Consider the following 19,018-nt stretch of genomic DNA (forward strand, 5'->3'; position numbering starts at 1 on the left):
TGCCACCCCCAGTCTCTGACCAGAATGTGTCCACAGCTGCTGCTAAGGCTATGTCTGTGGTTACCTTTGTGAATCATTTTTCAGGCCCTGGTATTCCTAGTTAATAGAATTGTGTTTAAGCCATCCTCAGACCACAGTGGACTGGAGATAGTAAAAAAAAATTCTTTCTAAATTCTGAAGCTGATTTTGCCCAGTCCTGTCCTCATATTCTGTAAATGAGGAAAGAGTCTTTAAAAAGTTTTCAGTGTGGCAGATCATTTTTTCCCCATCTTTCTCTGTGTTGCCTCTGCTGGTTCCCCAGCATTAGGTAGTCATTTCTGGGAAACTAACATGAATACTGACTCTGAGTCCTGTAACTGTTACAGGATGGATGCCCTTATGACTTCGTAGTTTAGGGTCAAATATTTGCTGGGGCCTACCAGCCGTAAGCAAGCATGATAGAGATTCAAAAAGAAGAAAGTGGACATTGCCTAAAACTTTAAGTCAATGCTTTATATAATGTGTTCGTCCCTCATTTAAGAGAAAATAAAAATTAATCCAAGGATTAGGTACAAGTGTCGTACATGGTGTGGAGCCTCAGTGTGGTCCTTGATTGTGGCAGCCCCCTTCTGTTGCCAGAATCAACGGATGCGTGAGCCCTGTTTCTCCCCAGAAAACTGTATGAGGCCTTTTCCTGTACATGTGCTGTGCAAGCAGTGAGCCTTAAGGACGAGGAAACTGGTGGGCACGAGGCTTACTGAGGTAAAACGGCACTTCGGATTCTGTTCTAGAACTTGAAGGAGATGCCTTGCTGTACAGAAGTACCATTATATCCATTAACGTGTTACGGAAGCTTTGGGTAACTGAGGTGTGTGAGGAGGCGGCTTGTGTGTCAATGGGTGCTCTTGATTCCCTTACAGGACAGACTCCGAAATCTACGAGGACGCAGTTGAACTGCAGCAGTTTTTTATTAAAATTCGTGATGAACTCTGCAAAAATGGAGAGATCCTGCTTTCACCAGCACTCAGCTATACCACAAAGCATTTGCATAATGATGTGGAAAAGGAGAAAAAGGAAAAATTGCCAAAAGAACTAGAGGAAGATAAACTAAAACGAGAAGAAGAAAAAAGAGGTGGGTTTCTTTTCATTTTATTAAGTATGAAGAAATACTATACTCTGTTCTAGTTCTGGCTCTCCTGGCTAGCTGTGGGGATGAATCCTGTCTGTGTGAATGTGGACTTTTTCAGAATGGACATGTTGAGATAGGAATGCTTTTATCATCATCGGTTTGGTCATCAGACTGTTGAAAATTGGAAGTGCTGTGTGACCGAGCTGTTGCCCTAGTGTTTCAGGAACAGTTAACTCACAGGTGTGGGAGCTCACCAGGTCGAAATAGTTCTGGCAGATAAAACCTGCAGGGCCTGTCTGGAGCTGGGGAGTGTTCTCAGCAGCGAGTACATCAAGGTTCTGCCCTGTCATGTAGCAGGATGGCTTTCCCCCTGCAGACTCGGGCCAGACTAACTGGTATTTTGGCTGAACCACAATACTAGGAGGAAATTTTTATTTTCATTGTATTAACCCAAAAATGTTACTTTGAGTCACTTGCCAGAATTTAGAAATATTTTGACAGTGGGAACTTTTATTAGAAATTTGATCATTTCTGGACTCACTGGAGTCACCGTCATGGCCAGCCTGCTGGCGCCAGCGCCAGGGGCGCTGCTGGTATCACCGGCACCCCCGCGCCACTGCCCCACAAGGACGCAGAGCACATGGCCCACTTCGTGACATGCATCTGTGACTGGGGCGCACTCTCCACGGAGGAGGCGGTGCATGGCTAGGCCTTCGTCGACGTCTTCTCACTCAGCGACGGGCCCCCAGGCGTGGGCAGCAGCGTGCCCTGCTTCTGCCCGGGCTCCCTGCTGCAGTTGGTGGGCAACCCTCAGGAAAATCCACATGCTACGCCAGCCGTGTCTTTGGCATAGACTGACTTCTCCAGGAAGCACGTATTTGATCCCCACAGTCCCCTCTCTGCTCACATAATGCTGTCAGGAACTGTTACTAATGTGAATGAAATGGAAATGGACTTTGCCAGGCATTCACTGTTCATCCAGCACCCTGACATGAAAACCTGGCCTTCCAGCCATAATTGGTTCTTTGCTAAGTTGAATTTAACCAACGTCTGGATCCTGGACCACTTTGGTGGACCAAAAATAGTGATACCTGAAAATACTATAATGTCACAGTTTAGCGAACTAGAATGCAGCACATTTAACAACACCAATGAGCTTGCCTCGGATGCTTCATACAGGCTTTAAGGGCTTCATGTTTCTCTGTGAAACACTTCCCAGCTTCACCAATTTTCTTTCACATGCTGGTTTGTTTGCTTGCCTGCTTATTTGCTTACAAAGTAGAGTTGGACTATTCCCGGATTTCTTGGAAGATGCGGTTGTTAGATTTTTTTTTTCATAATTTGAAGTCATTTTCATAGAGGTATGTCTTTCATTATAAGTATTTCTCCGTATAATTTTCCGGTGGTGCTCCTTTGAAGAGGACTGCCCATTGACGTTTGAAGGTACTCAAAGATGTGTCCTTAATTCCTGGAAGCCACTGTGTTAGAGAGAGGGCCTCACTCACCCACGGCTGCGCCTGTGCCGCCCGAGCCTGTGCGCCCGCATACATGTGGCCAAGACAGACCGTGGTGAGATGCAAATAGAACTTCCTTCTCGTGGTCCATCTATGTCTGACAGGCCTGGGTGTTGTTGATCCAACATAGGGCAAAACCATTTTTTATAAAGAACTTCTCTTTTCACTTTTCAAATCTAGAGGAATAATTACCTAGAACAAAAGAAGCTCATAAAATGTTTCCTGAATTTGATTTCCCCACCTAAATGGACACAGTATAATCAGTGTCCTCCACTCGAAGCACACACATATACACATGTATACATTATTTTATTTTCTATTTTGCCCCCAAATGGGCTTGCAGAAGAAAAAAGGAAGATGCAGGGAATTTTGTGTAAGTCATTTCCACTGTTCTTTTGTAAGTAGAGTTTACTGGACATGGACCAGCTTAAGCCAGGCCCCAAACCTCCTGCTCCCAAGTGCACTCAGTAGCTTTTTAAGCAGTGCTGCTCTCAGCAGTTGCCTAAGGCTTCCTCAACTGCTGTAAATCTTTAAATAGCTCCTGTGCTGTTACTACCTAAATGAGGTCATCAGGGAGAAGATAACATGACTTTAAAAAAAATCACACTTCTTCAGAAAAGAAGAAACCGTTTGGTTTAATTACCTGTATACGTGATTTCAGAAGATGATACAAGGTCCCTCGTAAAGAGGTATGTCAGGAACCGAGCTGCTGAATCTTTCAATCGTTAAGAGGAAGGAAGTTGGATACTAGTCATTATCTTTGAAAACTACAAAGTGAACTAACTCTTTTTTTTTTTAAGATTTTATTTATTTGACAGTGAGCAAGCACAAGCAGGAGGAGCGGCAGGCAGAGGGAGAAGCAGACTGCCTACTGAGCAGGGAGCCCAACTCAGGACTCGATCCCAGGACCCTGGGATCATGTCCTGAGCCGAAGGCAGATGCTTAACCGACTGAGCCACCCACGTGCACCAAAGTGAACTTTCCTAAAATCCAGCAAACAGTTTCTCTTTAAGAAAAATGATTTAGGGGTGCCTGGATGGCTCAGTTGGTTAAGCATACTACTTTTGATCCTTGGCTCAGGTCATGATTTCAGAGTCTTGGGATCGAGCCCCACATCAGGTTCAGTGGGGAGTCTGCTTGAGCTTCTCTCTTTCCCTCTGCCCCTTCCCCCGCTTGCTCTCACTCTCTCTCTTAAAAAGAAAAACAAGAAAAATGATTCCTATTAAACTGGGTAAAATCAGTTTTTTATTCAAAATAATTAAAAGCGTTATTTTACTAAGAAAGAAATGTGATCATTTCTTGTAAAGTTTTTATCATTATTATTTCTTTTCATGCGGTACTTTTTTTGAGCATAGTTGACACACAGTGTTACATTAATTTCAGGTGTATTTCTTATAAAGTTTGAGTTTACATACATACCTAGGATTGTGATTTTCCAAGAGTTATATTAGTCTTTTTTTTTTTTTTTTAAAGATTTTATTTATTTGACAGAGATAGAGACAGCCAACGAGAGAGGGAACACAAGCAGGGGGAGTGGGAGAGGAAGAAGCAGGCTCATAGCGGAGGAGCCTGATGTGGGGCTCGATCCCAGATCCCCGGGATCACGCCCTGAGCCGAAGGCAGACGCTTAATCGCTGTGCCACCCAGGCGCCCCGAGTTATATTAGTCTTTAGCGTCACGTTTGCTTAGGGCTTTTTTTTCCGTAGGCAAGAAAACAAAATAAAGTTGATTTGAAGCAAATTCTCATATGCAATGACATATGCAAAGAAGAGAAGGGAACCTGGTTGGCAAGAATAATTTACCAGCGTAAGGCTAGCCGCACAGAACCTGGCCACTTTGCCGCCAGAGGGGATGTACTCATTCAGGATGGTGAGAGCTTGTGGGGTCGGGGGTGTCTTTGCCAGCTAAAAGTGATCAAGGCAGAGGTGATGGGGTAGACCTGCAGCTTTGCTACCCAAGATTACAGCTGAGGTTGAGGAATATCCTGGAAAGTAGCCATGGAAGGTCTGAGATAGCTCTCACACATTCTTGGCTGACTGAAACTGTGCCTTTGTGAGGGAGATGGAAGAACCTAATGAAAGCAAAATACAAACGATACTTGAAAATCGATTAAAACTTTGAATGCGTCCCCCAAGCCACATGCACATCAGTCAGCAGAGGGTGAGTCCTTATGGATTTGAGGTGTTTGAGGACGATCTTCATCTGAATCATTGGCTGACCGTTGGCTAAGCAGACTTCGGAGCAAACTCTCATTCCGTGTGTCCTAGTATACTTATACGGGGAGTCTCAGAGGACAGAAGAGAAAGGGGGAGAAAAATACTTGAAATGGCTGAATACTTCAAATTTGAAGGAAAACATTAACCTACAGCTCTAAGAACACTAAGAAAACACAAGGAAAACCACCTCTAGATACAGCCGTTGAAAGAGAAAATCTTGAAAGCAGCAAAACAACTTATCATGTCCAAGAAAACAATACTGTGATAATGGCTCATAAGAAATAATGGAGGCCAGAAAGCAGTGACATGATACACAAAGTGCTGAAAGGGACAAGAACTGAGTAAACCAGAATATCCAGTGAAACTACCCTTCAAAAATGAAGCTGAAATAAGACATTCCTAGATAAGCAAAAACAGAATTCACTGCTGGCACATCTTCCCTGTAAGACATACTGAAGGAAGAGCTTCAGGCCAAAAGAAAACACCACCAGATGGTTGGCTCGAATCTGCAGGAAGGACTGAAGAGTAGTGGAAATGGTAAATATGTGGGTAAATATAAAAGACTGTCTCTATTTTTTCACTTTTCTTCTCTAAATTTCTTCAGAAAACATGAGGTTTAAAGAAATAGTTACAACATCACCGTTGGGTTTATAGCATTTATAGAAGTATCATATGTGGCAACAGTAGCACAAAGGAATGGAGCTCTTTGGGAGCAAAGCCGCACTATTTAGCACAATCAAGTCAGGCTCAGCCTGAAGGAAATGGTGATAAGTTAAAGAAGGGTACCAAGGTTTGCTCTCTGAACAGAATGGGATTTAGACCAGGAATCAGCAACAGAAAGAAATCTGGAAAATCCCCAAATATTTGGAAATGAAATGGTTCACTTCTAAGTAACCCATGGATCAAAGAAGATACCACAAGGACAATTAGAAAAAACTTGAACTGCATGCAAATGAAGACAGTGTATTAAAACTTATGGGATATATCTAAAGCAGTTCATAGGAAGAAACTTAAAGCTTTAAACACATACACTGAAAGGAGTTAAGCTCTAACATAAGTATATGTCTCCGCCTCGAGAAGTTAGGAAGAAAGGCCAATCAAACCTGAAGTAAGTAGAGGAAATAATAAAAATCAGGATGGAAAGCAATGAAAGAGGAAACAGAAAATGCCAGTGCTGTAATGGGTATGACATTTGAGACAATCCATGTTGTTAGTACTGACAAAATTTTGTATACTTGGGCTTTTTTTTTTTTCTTCAAGTTTTATTGACAGTTTTCCTGGCAATGCAAAATTAGTGACAGCTGCTTCTTGAATAACTGTAAGGCTGTTCTCGAAATGTGGCCTCCAGGCAAGCAGCAGCAGCAGCACCACCTGAGAACTGGTGAGAAATGCAAATTCTCAGGGCGCCTGGGTGGCTCTGTCAGTTAAGCGTCGGACTCTTGATCTCAGCTCAGGTCTCGATCTCAGGGTTGTGAGTTAAGCCCCACTTAAGGCTCCTCATCCACTCTGGACATGGAGCCTACTTTAAAAAATGAAGAAAAGAAATGCAAATTCTCAGGTCCCACTCCAGACCTACCAATTCAGAAACTCCCGAGGGTGGGACCCAACAGTCTATGTTTTACCGAGTCCCGTGGGTGGTTCTGATGCACACTTAGTTGTGGGCATCGCTGCCGTAAGGCTGTAGAGCTAACAGAGGAGCTCCTGCTGTCTTGCTTCTTGGTGGATTAGCAATGATACGTGAACCCATTATGTACCTTGGTACTGACATTTGAAAAGCTGTTGGTCACTGCCCTTGATTGATCCTTTGTTACCAGGAAATATTTCCAGATTTAATCTGTGAAAAAGGCATATGGTAGGAAAGCAGAGCCACATAGAGAAAAAGGCAGTAGGAGATGTTCGTTCCTTTCCCATGGCTGTGCCTATCTCAGGAGCCTGCAGGCCTTTGCCGACGAGAGGAAAGGGAGCCCTGCTGCACAGAGCTCCTTTCTGAGGCTGCCAAGAGCAGCCCGGTTAACACTTCTTTTTTTTCCATCAACTCAGGGACTATATTTCCCAGCGGTGGGACTGGAAATAGGTAAGAAGTGGTGCTTTGCCATACAACGTGAAGTAAGCACTAGAATACTCGAGTGAGTAGGAAGAGGGGTCACCCAGAGGCTTATTGTAACTTGTTATTACTAGCCATGAGAGAACTGTAGTCTGCTTCAGATCATCCTATGTCAGGTCACTTTAATGCATATTAAAAAGACAGCAAACCACCAGAAGGTAGGATAGTGGTTGTATGTCAGTCAGCGCTCTTTGTCTTTAAGCCATAGGAGGAGGTTTCTTAGTAATGATGGAAATTGAGGGAAACTAGAAGATCTCATGCACCATGTTTTTGTATTAAGTGCCAGAACTAATTACTCCTACAAGGGAAGCAAGCAAAGGTGAAAAAACATGGAGGCCTTTCACTGTAACGTGGCAGGTTGTACAGATGCCTACTGCTAGTACATCCCAAAACACCTCTAAGATGTAGGAAAGGGGATTTTAAAGCAAAACAAAAGGCAAAATGTAAAGCTTCCCCTTTAACGTAAAAGTTCCCCTTCCTCAAAAAAAGAGAAGGGAAGCAATGGAAAAGGAGATGGTGGTAATAAGAATTTGGGTAAGTTGCTGACACTGGCTTCCCTGCCAGCGTCTGATGAAGACCTTAAGTAGGCCTGTGCCTGTCTAGAGTGGCACAGGGATTAGAGCACCAGGTACTCCTGCAAATGGAGGCGCTGAAAACAGTTGAAAGTAAAAATTTAAAAGAGTTGAACCTCAGCTCCCTTCCCCAACCCTTCCCGTGATTGTTCGCCCTCAAGTGTCTAGACTGAGGGACAGCAGCAGTCTGAAAGGCTAGAGGTACAGTTCTAAAGAGTGGGATCATGAGAGGATGTATACTAAGTAGTGAGACCCCTGGCCCTTTGAACTCGTTAGCTCCTAGCATGCCGGCGGTCAGGCTTATGGACAGATTTTTCTCTTGAGAAAAGGAACCAGCAATAGGGAAAAAAAACTGTACATAAAGAGCTTCTAGTCAGCTTTTTTTAGCATTTTGCTTTTTGATGGGAGTAGGTATTTACTTAAATAGGACCAAATATTTAAGGAAAACCTCTAAGATGTAAGATGGAGAACAAAACAAAAAGGAAAAAAAAGTGAAGGCAGGTGGAGAAAAACTTCTTAAAAAACCAAAAACTAATAAACTAAGATTTAGACCTTCAGAGAGATGACGAACTACTGCATCCATAAAATAAGAATAGGAGGCCATAAAACTGAACATTCACAGGACAGAAAATTTCTTTGAGGGGTGCCTGGGTGGCTCAGTCAGTTAAGCGTCTGTCTTCCTCTCAGGTCATGATCTCAGGGTCCTAGGATCAAGCCCCACATCAGGCTCCCTGCTCAGCGGGGAGTTGTTCCCCCTGCTTGTGTGCTCTCTCTCTGTCAAATAAATAAATAAAATATTTTTAAAAAAGAAAGAAAGAAAAAAGAAAATTTCTTAGATATTGAAAATATGGTAAACCAACAGAATGAGAAAATATTCACAAGTCATATATCTGATAAGAGTCTAATATCCAGAATATTTAAGTTCAGAAAATGGACAAAGGATTTGAATAGATTTATCTCCAAAAAAATTATACAAAAGGCCATAAGCACATAAAAAAAAATGTTCAACATCATTAGGGAAATACAAATCGGAACTACAGTGAGATACCACTTCATTCTTTTTAGAATGGCTGTTATCCACAAAAAAAAAAAAAAAAAAAAAAACCACAAAAACCAGGTATTGAGGATGTGGAGAAATTGGAGCCCTCATACATTGGTGGTGGGAGTGTAAAATGGCACAGCCATTATGGGAAACAGTTTGGCAATTCTTTAAAAAGGTAAACATTGAATTACCATATGATCCACGAGTGTAGACCCAAAGAACTGAAAGCGGAACTCATACACGTACTTATATACCAATATCCATAACAGCATGATTCACAATAGGCAAAAAGCAGAAATAACCTAAGTGCCCATTAAGTAATGAATAAACAAAATGGAGTATATGCACACAATGGAGTGTTGTTCCCTACGCGGATGAACCTTGAAAACATGCTAACTGAAATAGGCCAGACAGGAAAGGACCAATATTATAGGATTCCACTTAGATGAGGGACCCAGAGTACCAAATTCAGAGACAGGAAGTAGAGTAGAGGTTACCAGGGCCTGGTGGGGAGGAGAGATGAGTTAGTACTTAATGGGTACAGAGCTTCTGTTTGAAATAAAGAAAAAGTTTTGTAAAGAGATCGTGGTTATGATTGCACAATATTATGAGTGTAATTAGTGCCACTGAATTATCTACTTAAAAATGGTTCAGAAATGTCAAATTTTATGTGGTGTATTACCAGTTTTTAAAAAACTAATAACATACCAAGACACTGAATTGTACACTTTAGGGAATTGTATGGTGTGGGAATCACATCTCACTGAAACTGTTTAAAAACAATGATGGGTTAGGGGCAAAAAGAGGAAGGTGTTTAATGGTACAAACTTGTAAGGAGTAGTAAATAGTCATGGAGTGCTAATGCACACTGAAGATAGACCACAGTATCTTAATATGAGTGTGTAAGTGCTGTGATAAATGTCACTACAGTGTCAACAATATATAAATGAATCAAAGTAGCTGGTTGTATAACTTGACACATGATTATATGCCAAATTGATTCCGTTTAAAAAAAATTGTTAGTGATGGCAGAAAGGAAACACTGAGAGAAGGATTAGAAGATGAAGAAGAAGTCTCCCAGGCAGTAGAACAACAAACAAACAAATAAGGAGAAAGATAACCAAGAGATCAACCTAAGAGGCCCAGAATCCAGGGCACAGTTCTTCCAACTTTCTGCCACTATATAACAAGGATCTCCTTTCCAGTCATTTTCTTCATTTCCACCTGTGCCTTCTACTGCCAAGTCCTTAATGTCCGTTTCTCTGCCATAGTCTATTCATGGCAGTGGAGGCTTTTTCTCTTCTGCTCTTCAGAATTCTTCCAGTCTGTGTTCTTGTCCAATTCCAGAGTCACTTCCCTATTTTTTAGGTGTTTGTTGCAATAACACCCCTCTACCAGGTATCAAAATCTCATCTAAATATTATGAGCTTTATGAGCTCAAAAGTCCTGAACCTGATTATCTAAATCATTTAAATGGGTGTATATGGGTGAGGCTCTGGATATGATCCCTGAGAACACATGCGTGGAAGAATGAGAGGCATTCTCCTTCAGAAAGGGAGAAATGAAGAGGAAAGGGTCATTAGTTCAGGCAATCTTGAAATCCAGCTGGGCAGAGTCATTAGGTTCCAAGTCCTAGAAATATTCCTCTGTGACTTAGCACTCTGCCCTCTGCATCATCCGTATTCATGAAAGGTAGCACATGTTTGCAGCTGAGTAGTTTTATCAACCTGTTTCCTTTCTCTAGAATTTTGGGGGTTTAACTAACACTCTTTCATATTGTACTGTCTCTGTCCCTTTCCATTCAGTTGACAGTGTTCCTGCTGGCATTTAATCTCAAGAATCTTGTGAATCTCTTCTGTATCTTAGAGGGATTCATTTGACTAATCAAATACCAGATAACATTTTCCACCAAAATCAGCAAAACTTTTAGAAAATGATATGGGGCGTCTAAGTGGCTCAGTAGGCTAAGTGTCTGTCTTCAGTTCAGGTCATGATCCTGGGATACTGGGATTGAGCCCCAGGGCAGACTCCTTCTCCGTTGTCCTCTGCCCCTCCCCCCACTTGTGTGCTCACTCTCTCCCAAATAAATAAAATTGATTAAAAAAATTATAATAGGAGTGTTGAAGCAAAAATGGAGAAACAGACCCTTGTGGCCACACAGTGAGGGACTAAAATTGATACAGACTTCTGGGCGTCGGTTTGAATATGCATTTAAAAAACATTTAAGGTGTGCCTGGGTGGCTCAGTCACTTAAGCATCTGCCTTCAGCTCAGGTCATGATCCAGGGGTCAGCTCCTCCCCCCTGCTTGGTGTGCTCTCTCTCTCTTTCTCTGTCTCACTCAAATAAATCTTTTTAAAAAAACATTTAAAATGCTTATTTCTAGCTGTTGCATTTATAGAAAAGTATCATAAGGAAATAATCAAAGATGTGGGCAAAGCTTTATCCTCAAAAACACAAAAACCCTGGGGCACCTGTCTCGCTGAGTTGATGGAGCATGCAGCTCTTGATCTTGGGGTTGTGAGTTCAAGCCCCATGTTGAGTGTAGAGATTACTCAAAAATAAAATCTAAAAAAAACCCCCAAACCCTATGGTATTTGCAAATGACGGCTTGCCTAGTAGCCATCAAAAAGTATTAGCAAAAATAAGTCTTGTTGAAAATCATTAATCTCGGGAGCTGTTCAGTGTATCTTTTTATTATTATTATTTACTTATTTATTTAAAGTAATGTTTGACTCCTGCATCTGAATCCCACGTCCCATTAATGGGAACCTTTTTGTCTTTTTCACCGAAGAAGCTGAAAAGAGCGAAGACTCTTCAGGCGCCGCAGGCCTCTCCAGCTTGCAGCGCACGTACAGCCAGGACTGCAGCTTTAAGAACAGCATGTACCATGTTGGGGACTATGTCTATGTGGAGCCCGCAGAGGCCAGCCTGCAGCCGCACATCGTCTGCATTGAGAGACTGTGGGAAGATTCTGCTGGTAAGTGCGTTTTCAATCGAAGGGCAGATTGGTGAGCTGGGACTGTTTTACTCCTCCTTGGTCCTCAGGGAAGAAAATTGTAACTCAGACATGTTATGCCTTGCAACAACCGTCGTTCTGCAGTGTATCGGTAAATAGAATTAAGCACCCGCTTAATATAGGATTAACATAGATCTAGGGCCAGTGAGTGGCACAGTTGAGTCAAAAGAAATGCAGCTTCCTGAAGTGAGGTTGAGATTCATTCATGCAACAGCTATTTCTTTAAAACACCCAGTAAGCCGAACTGTAGAATGGCAGAGCCTCACAAGAACTAAAGGCTCATGTTTTGCCCCTGGCCAAACGACTCTGGTACACATCACAGATCAAAAGGAAATTATTATAGTGTGACATGTGCCTTGGCTTAGAATTTGATTTCAAAAAGGCATCCTGGAACAGTTGCCTTTGACTTAGGACATGGAGAACAAATAGGAGTTAACGGAAGCCAGAAGCAGACAGAAACGCGATCCAGGCGGTCCAGTGCCCTCCGCGACTCCTCACGAAATACCTTTGTGTTCCTTCCCCTGAGTGCTAAATGCGTCCTTTACATGCTTTAGATGCTCTGTCCTTAGCAAAGCACACAGTCTTGAGTGTGTCCTGGCCCCAGCAGCCTACGGCAGGTCTCATCATCTTCTTCATTCTGTATATTATACATCTTTTAATATGAGGGGGGAAGTAGCATTTTTTAGGCCTTGTTATACTTCATTACTTTAAAGTATTGTTTCTTCTAAGATAACTATTTCAAGAAACTGTGGCCTAAAAAGCACATTGTGAGGTTCAGGCCATGGCAGAATGGAGAATTTGCTCATTTTGTAAAGAATGTGTCATTTCTGTTAATGGTAATTTCCTCTCTCTCTCCCTTTTTGTTTTTGAGGTGAAAAATGGTTGTATGGCTGTTGGTTTTATCGGCCAAATGAAACATTCCATCTGGCTACACGGAAATTTCTAGAAAAAGAAGTTTTTAAGAGTGACTATTACAATAAAGTTCCCGTTAGTAAAATTCTAGGAAAATGTGTGGTCATGTTTGTCAAGGTAAGAAACTCCTTAGTCCCCAAAGTACAAATCATTCCATGAAATAAAATTTACAAACACAAAAAATGGGTATTTATAAATTAGGCACTGTGTTTTAAACTTTGATTTTTTTTTTTTTTTTTTTTTTAAGCTCTGTCTGTATGGCATTGTGTAAAGATTTGGGAGGAAATTTGCTCATGGTGATGAAAGACCACCATTTGCTGCCTACACTACGTAGCTAAATGCAGTTAGCTTAAATATTTTTATATTGCCAGGCTAATTCTGAGGATGACATTTTCTGGAAGATCATTAAAAGTTGTCAGTGCTTTTTAGGTAATAAAGTATACTTGTTGTGTATCTATCTGATACAGGCATATTGAGCCCTGCCCAAAGCTTTTAGGAACATTATAGCTGTATGAAATGCTAATATATTTTCAAAGGGCGGTTGGTAAGCTAAAGGGTATGTATTTAATAAGGCCGTTCTGTAGCAGGGAGATGCTTGTACATTGCTAACCATTTACTATTTGTTGTTGACTGTCAGAAAGTCTTAACAGGTTAACTTTTGTTTGTTTGCTTGATTGATGTGTGGTTTTGGTTTCTTTGGTTGACTGGTTTTCAGAAAATTCACCTAACTAATAATCTTATCCTTATGTCTCCCAGGAATACTTTAAATTATGCCCAGAAAACTTTCGAGATGAGGATGTTTTTGTCTGCGAATCACGGTATTCTGCCAAAACCAAATCTTTTAAGAAAATTAAACTGTGGACCATGCCCATCAGCTCAGTGAGGTTTGTCCCTCGGGATGTTCCCTTGCCTGTGGTCCGAGTAGCATCTGTATTTGCAAATGCAGATAAAGGGGATGACGAGAAGAACACAGACAACTCAGAGGACAGTCGAACTGAAGACAGTTTTAACTTGGAAAAGGTATGTAGTTAAAAGCCACACAGAAAAGAATTTTACATTTCAAAATATCTATTCCAGAAAATAAATGAGTAAAGTATTCAAATTCAGAAGGAAAAAGAGCAACAACATAAAACCTCAGCCAAACAGAAAGAAGGGAACTATAAAAGGACAGAAATTAATGCTTAGAAAACAACAGAATTGAAAAATAGAATTTAAAAGTAAATCCAAGTGCTAATTCTTCAACAAGTCCATTGAGATAAACTACCATCTATCCTAATTAAAAAAGAAGGCAATTAAGCTCAGACATGCAAATGTGGAAGAATTAAAGACTGGTACATTTCTGTTAATCAATTTGAAAGCCTGAATAAAATGAATAATTTTCTAGGACGCTAAATTACTAAAGAATCAAGAAGCGATGTAACATGTAAGTGGACAACAACAAGAAGTTTTTTAAAAATGTTTTGAGAGTTAATCACGGAGTACTCAGGTCAGATAATTCCATGGGTCAATTCCTTTAACCCTTTAAGAGACCTATAATTATAGTACTGTTTAAATTATTTCAAAGCGTGGAGAACAAAGAAAACTTGCCAGTTTATTTTATAAAACCAGAATAATCTTAATGTCAAAGCCTGACAAAATTAAAACAACGCTACAGTTCAGTCTAACTGATGAATATTGATGCAGAAAATACTTGGAGAAAATGTATTTTTATTTATAAGTGAAATCAAGTTAGTTATTTAAGAACAATATGACCAAGTAGGTGGGAGTTCATTCTAGAAATGCAGCGGTTGGTCAAAATTAGGAGAATTCTGTAGTACGCTTCATTATATTAGTAGATCAAAGGAGAAATTATTTGACAAAGTACAGTAACTGTCTTCATTTATTTAAGTCTTTAGACGGATATTTCCTCAAAGTGATTTTTTAAAGTTGTATTTGTTTCTCATGCCCAAAGCCTGCTTGCCTCTACTATTACCTATATCTTTCTGAAAGTAGCCAATGAAGACAAAAAAAATAGTAAAAATATTGACAGTAGAGTGGCAAGACCTTTTCTGCAAATCATGAGGGAGCAGTTAACTGAAGCTTTGAACAACGATTCAACAAATAGGAATTTCAAAATCCATATATGAGTCAATAGCTTTCTTATATGAACAAAACAATAATTCACAAGACTTTTGAAAGTAAGATGAAAATGTTGAGTGTACTTTAGCAGCTATTAGGAAAATCATGTAGAAGAAAATACCTGATTCACCTAACAACAAAATACATTAAGAAATAGCCTTAAAAGGAATATTTGAAACCTAGGGAAAGAGAAACAATCTACTTAAGGATATAAAAGACTTGGATAAATTGTTTTCAGAACTTGACAAAATGGGGTGCCTGGGAGGCTCAGTTGGTTAAATGTCTGACTTCAGCTTGGGGGTCCTGGGATCGAACATTGGGCTCCCTGCTCAGCAGGGAGTCTGCTTCTCCCTCCCCCTCTGCCCCTTCCCCCAACTCATGCACACTTGCTTGCTCTCTCTCTCTCTCTCAAATAAATGAATAAAATCTTGGAAGAAAAAAAAGAACTTGATAAAGTTATTCTGGCTTTCTTTTTTTTTTTTTTTTTTTTTTTTTTAAAGATTTTATTTATTTATTTGACAGAGACAGCCAGCACGAGAGGGAACACAAGCAGGGGGAGTGGGAGAGGAAGAGGCTCTTAGTGGAGGAGCCTGATGTGGGGCTCGAACCCAGAACGCTGGGATCACGCCCTGAGCCGAAGGCAGATGCTTAACCGCTGCGCTACCCAGGCGCCCCTATTCTGGCTTTCTCATGAAAGAATAAACATGCGACAGTCACCAGGAAAATAAAAGGGGAAAATAGTAATCAAAGTGCTTTGCCCTGCCAGATGTTATTGTATTTCATATATATATTTATCTATATATATATACATTATATGTATAACCTTGCTCATCCTTAAGGATTTTCCAGGAAGACCATTTATATATATCTATATATAGAGATAAATATATATGTGTGTGTATATATATATGAATTTAAGTTTTATAAATATTTATATATTCAAGTTTTATTTATTTAAGTAATCTCTGCATCCAGCATGGGGCTTGAACTCATGACCCAAGATCAAGAGTTGCATGCTCTTCCAACTGAGCCAGCCAGGTGCCCCTGTGTATTTTATATTTATAAAAAATTGAGGTATTTCAGTCAGTGGGAGGAATAGGCTTTTCACAATTAAAATCCAGAATATAAAGGTAGTACTTTAAATCAGTAGGAGAGGATGGAATCAAATGATACTGGAAAAACAGGTAGCTATTTGAAAAAGAAAAAGGGGGGGGGAGGAAAAATGCCACCTGAACTTTTTTACGTCATATTCCAAAAAGTAATAATACCAAAATAGAAACAAAAACAAAAGAAACAGTACTAGTTGCTAACATAAGCGGATTTACTGTTACTTATCTATATTATTTATTTATTTATAAGCTTAGAATGGGTCCTCTGTATACATGATATAAAACCCACTAGCCATAAAAGTGGGAGGAAGGTCTAAGGACTACCATTTTTAATGCAAAAAGCTCTTCGAAATCTAGGGGAAAAGTAACACTAGAAAAATAGGCAAAGGTCCACATATAGAGGGAGGACAGCCAAAAAAAAAGTAAGAAAATGTGTTAATCTAATAGTTTTTAAAAGCCTGACAGGTTAGCAAGAGTTCCGAAGATTGCTAATACTGCTAACACGTGGCGTGGGTGTGGGGCAGGACACCTCTCCTCTCCCATCCGTGGCATTCCCTTTGACCCGGCCATATGATAGCAAAGTGTTCTCCACAAGGGGCAGCATCAGTTTTATTTGTAAAAGCAAAAGCCCTTGGCCAAACCCAAATGCCCATGAATAGGAGTTGAGTAAATTGTCAGACCTCCATAGCATGCAGACTCTGTGGCCAGTAAGCGCAGTGAGGTTGGTCTATCTATGGCACGTGGAAAATTGTCCAAGTCACATGGTAAGAGCATGCTTATAATTAACAGGTGGCAGAATGGAATATGGTCCAGTTATTACTCAAAAAAAAAACAAAACCAGTACGCAAATGTAAAAGCAGTGTGGAGAACTGCTGTGTGCTGGACCAGGTGTTTATCTCTGGGGTTGGATCACGGAAGGTTGCCTTTAAGTTTTACATGCTCTAATGTTTGAAATGTTGCCCGCAGATATACTTCTTTTATGTAGTCAAAAAAGAAAGCTTTTAAATTGTTAATATAAAAACTGGAAAAAATTGACTTCTTCGTGTCTTAGCAAAGAAATCCATTTTAGTGTCCTAACAGTGTTACAAGAGAAAGGGAGCTTGGGAAAGAACATAATATTTTTTACATCTTACCAGTATGTCTGGGAATCATAGAGACATTAATTTTGGAAGAATAAAAAATACCAGTGGAAACCAACATGGGAATTAACAGTTTCTTATTCGAATTCATGAGTCTCCAGGGTCCTCTCTCGGCACATGTTTTTGTTTTTTGTTTTCTTTTGTCTCTTATCTTTATTTTAATACTGCCTGGCTGAAACAAGGCATTCCTGGAACATTTTAAAAGAGTAGGTTCAGCAGGTAGAGCATACAGCTCTCAATCTCAGGGTAGAGAGATTACTTTTAAAGAAGAAGAAGTTCAGAACAGAACCCATTCCTAAAATAAAAAGTTATATATTTTTTTAAGATTTTATTTATTGGGGCACCTGGGTGGCACAGCGGTTAAGCGTCTGCCTTCAGCTCAGGGCGTGATCCTGGCGTTCTGGGATCGAGCCCCACATCAGGCTCCTCCGCTATGAGCCTGCTTCTTCCTCTCCCACTCCCCCTGCTTGTGTTCCCTCTCTCGCTGGCTGTCTCTATCTCTGTTGAATAAATAAATAAAATCTTTTAAAAAATAAATAAAGATTTTATTTATTTGACAGAGAGAGCGAGCACACGGGCACAAGCAGGGGGGGCAGAGGGAGAGGGAGAAGCAGGCTCTCCACTGAACAGGGAATCAGATGTGGGGCCCAATCCCAGGACCCTGGGATCATGACCTGAGCCGAAGGCAGATGCTTAACCAACTGAGCCATGTAGGTGCCCAGAAAATGTTATTCTTAATTTCAGGGGCTACTTCATAGCTCCCATTCCTGCAGGTTCCCCTCACCCATTATATGTATAACCTTGCTCATCCTTAAGGATTTTCCAGGAAGACCATTTATATATCACATTTGAGGTCATAAATCAGAACAAATTGTTTGGCCCTTCTGAAGATTTTTCTTCTTTTCAAGTTTGAAGTTTCAGATATTCTCAGGGAGATGCAATAGAAAATGTTGGGGTCTGGAGTTTCCTCAGCTTTTATATGTTTTGGAGTAAATATGTTTAAAACTTAACCACATGCTGCGCCCACTGTCTGCATCAGATCAGAACGGCCTTATTTTCCTTTCCTTTTTTTTTTTTTCTTTTAAGATTTTATTTATTTGAGAGCAAGCATGCACAGGAGGGGGGGGGCAGAGGCAGAGGGAGAAACAGACTCCCCGCTGAGCAGGCAGAATCGACTGAGCCACCCAGGCCCCCTTCTCTTTTTCTTTTTTTTGCCAAAACTATAAAACAATAATGAATGAGTGTTCAACTGCTTTCGTAAGTCAGGCATCGTTCTGTGTGCTTAACTGTGGAGCGTGTCATTGGAGCTTCCTACAGCCCCATCTGATGGGTGCACTGCCTTCATTTCACAGATGACCTAAGAGGTCAAATAATTTGCCCAGTGTCAGAGCAGCCAGTAGGTGACAGACCTTGTAATTTATTCAGAAACAGAGTGTATGTGTTGATGTTACAAAGGTATACTATTCCTTTCCATTCCAGAATAAATCAAAATGATAGCAATTTTATTTTTATTTTTCTAAAATAATTTAAAACCATCAGTTGTTAATGTTAAGAAATTGAGAGCTCAGGGGTGCCTGGGTGGCTCAGTCGCTTAAGCGTCTGCCTTCGGCTCAGGTCATGGTCTTGGGGTCCTGGGATCGGGTCCTATGTCAGGCTCTCTGCTTGGTGGGGAGCCTGCTTCTCCCTCTCCCTCTGCCTGCAGCTCCCCCTGCTTGTGCTCACTCACTCTCTCTTTCTCTCTCTCTCCCTCTCTCTCGGTCAAATAAATGAATAAAATCTTAAAAAAATAAAAATTAATAAAAATAAAATCTTTTTTAAAAAATTGAGAGCTCAGTAAATGCATTGAAGAGGAAGCTTGTGTAAAATTTGCTCTTTATCGTCCATAGCAGTGTGTGGGTGAGGCTGCTCCTGCATGCTGATATGTCTGTCCCCTGCGGTGCTCCCCACCCCCAAAGTCTATGGGAATGAGGGGGAGGGGGCAAGAGGGATAAAAAGCACCTTGGAGTAACATTTTATGAAACTTAAGTAGAAATTTAAAATAAATGCAATATTTAATAAGACCTTAGTTTGGTTTCAGTATCCCAACCTTGGTTTCCGATCTTCATCAAAACTCTTGCTTATGGTTATTTTTTTCTTTTAACTTAATATGAAGAAAGTCAGCTTTCCT

At 40.6% G+C, this 19,018-nt stretch overlaps 1 protein-coding gene and 1 pseudogene across 28 annotated transcripts in view; both read left to right on the forward strand.

Annotated features, from left to right (window-relative positions):
* Window positions 1–19,018, forward strand: part of PBRM1 (polybromo 1) — a 116,044-nt gene that overhangs the window by 66,404 nt on the left and 30,622 nt on the right. For 21 of the 28 annotated variants that reach the window (XM_045807307.2, XM_045807305.2, XM_045807300.2 and 18 more), the window contains 4 exons: window positions 900–1,111; window positions 11,349–11,534; window positions 12,445–12,602; window positions 13,242–13,505. In XM_045807307.2, coding sequence (XP_045663263.1) covers window positions 900–1,111; window positions 11,349–11,534; window positions 12,445–12,602; window positions 13,242–13,505 — 820 coding nt within the window. The remainder of the gene's footprint in view (window positions 1–899; window positions 1,112–11,348; window positions 11,535–12,444; window positions 12,603–13,241; window positions 13,506–19,018) is intronic. The other 7 variants (XM_045807301.2, XM_045807317.2, XM_087866985.1 and 4 more) reach the window with 1 other exon arrangement.
* On the forward strand, window positions 1,467–8,627 carry LOC123798646 (protein CREG1 pseudogene; annotated as a pseudogene).

The sequence above is a fragment of the Ursus americanus genome, chromosome 14, assembly GCF_024610735.1.
Source record: "Ursus americanus isolate L20-20 chromosome 14, mUrsAme1.1.p, whole genome shotgun sequence".
In the NCBI taxonomy this organism is placed as follows: Eukaryota; Metazoa; Chordata; class Mammalia; order Carnivora; family Ursidae; genus Ursus; species Ursus americanus.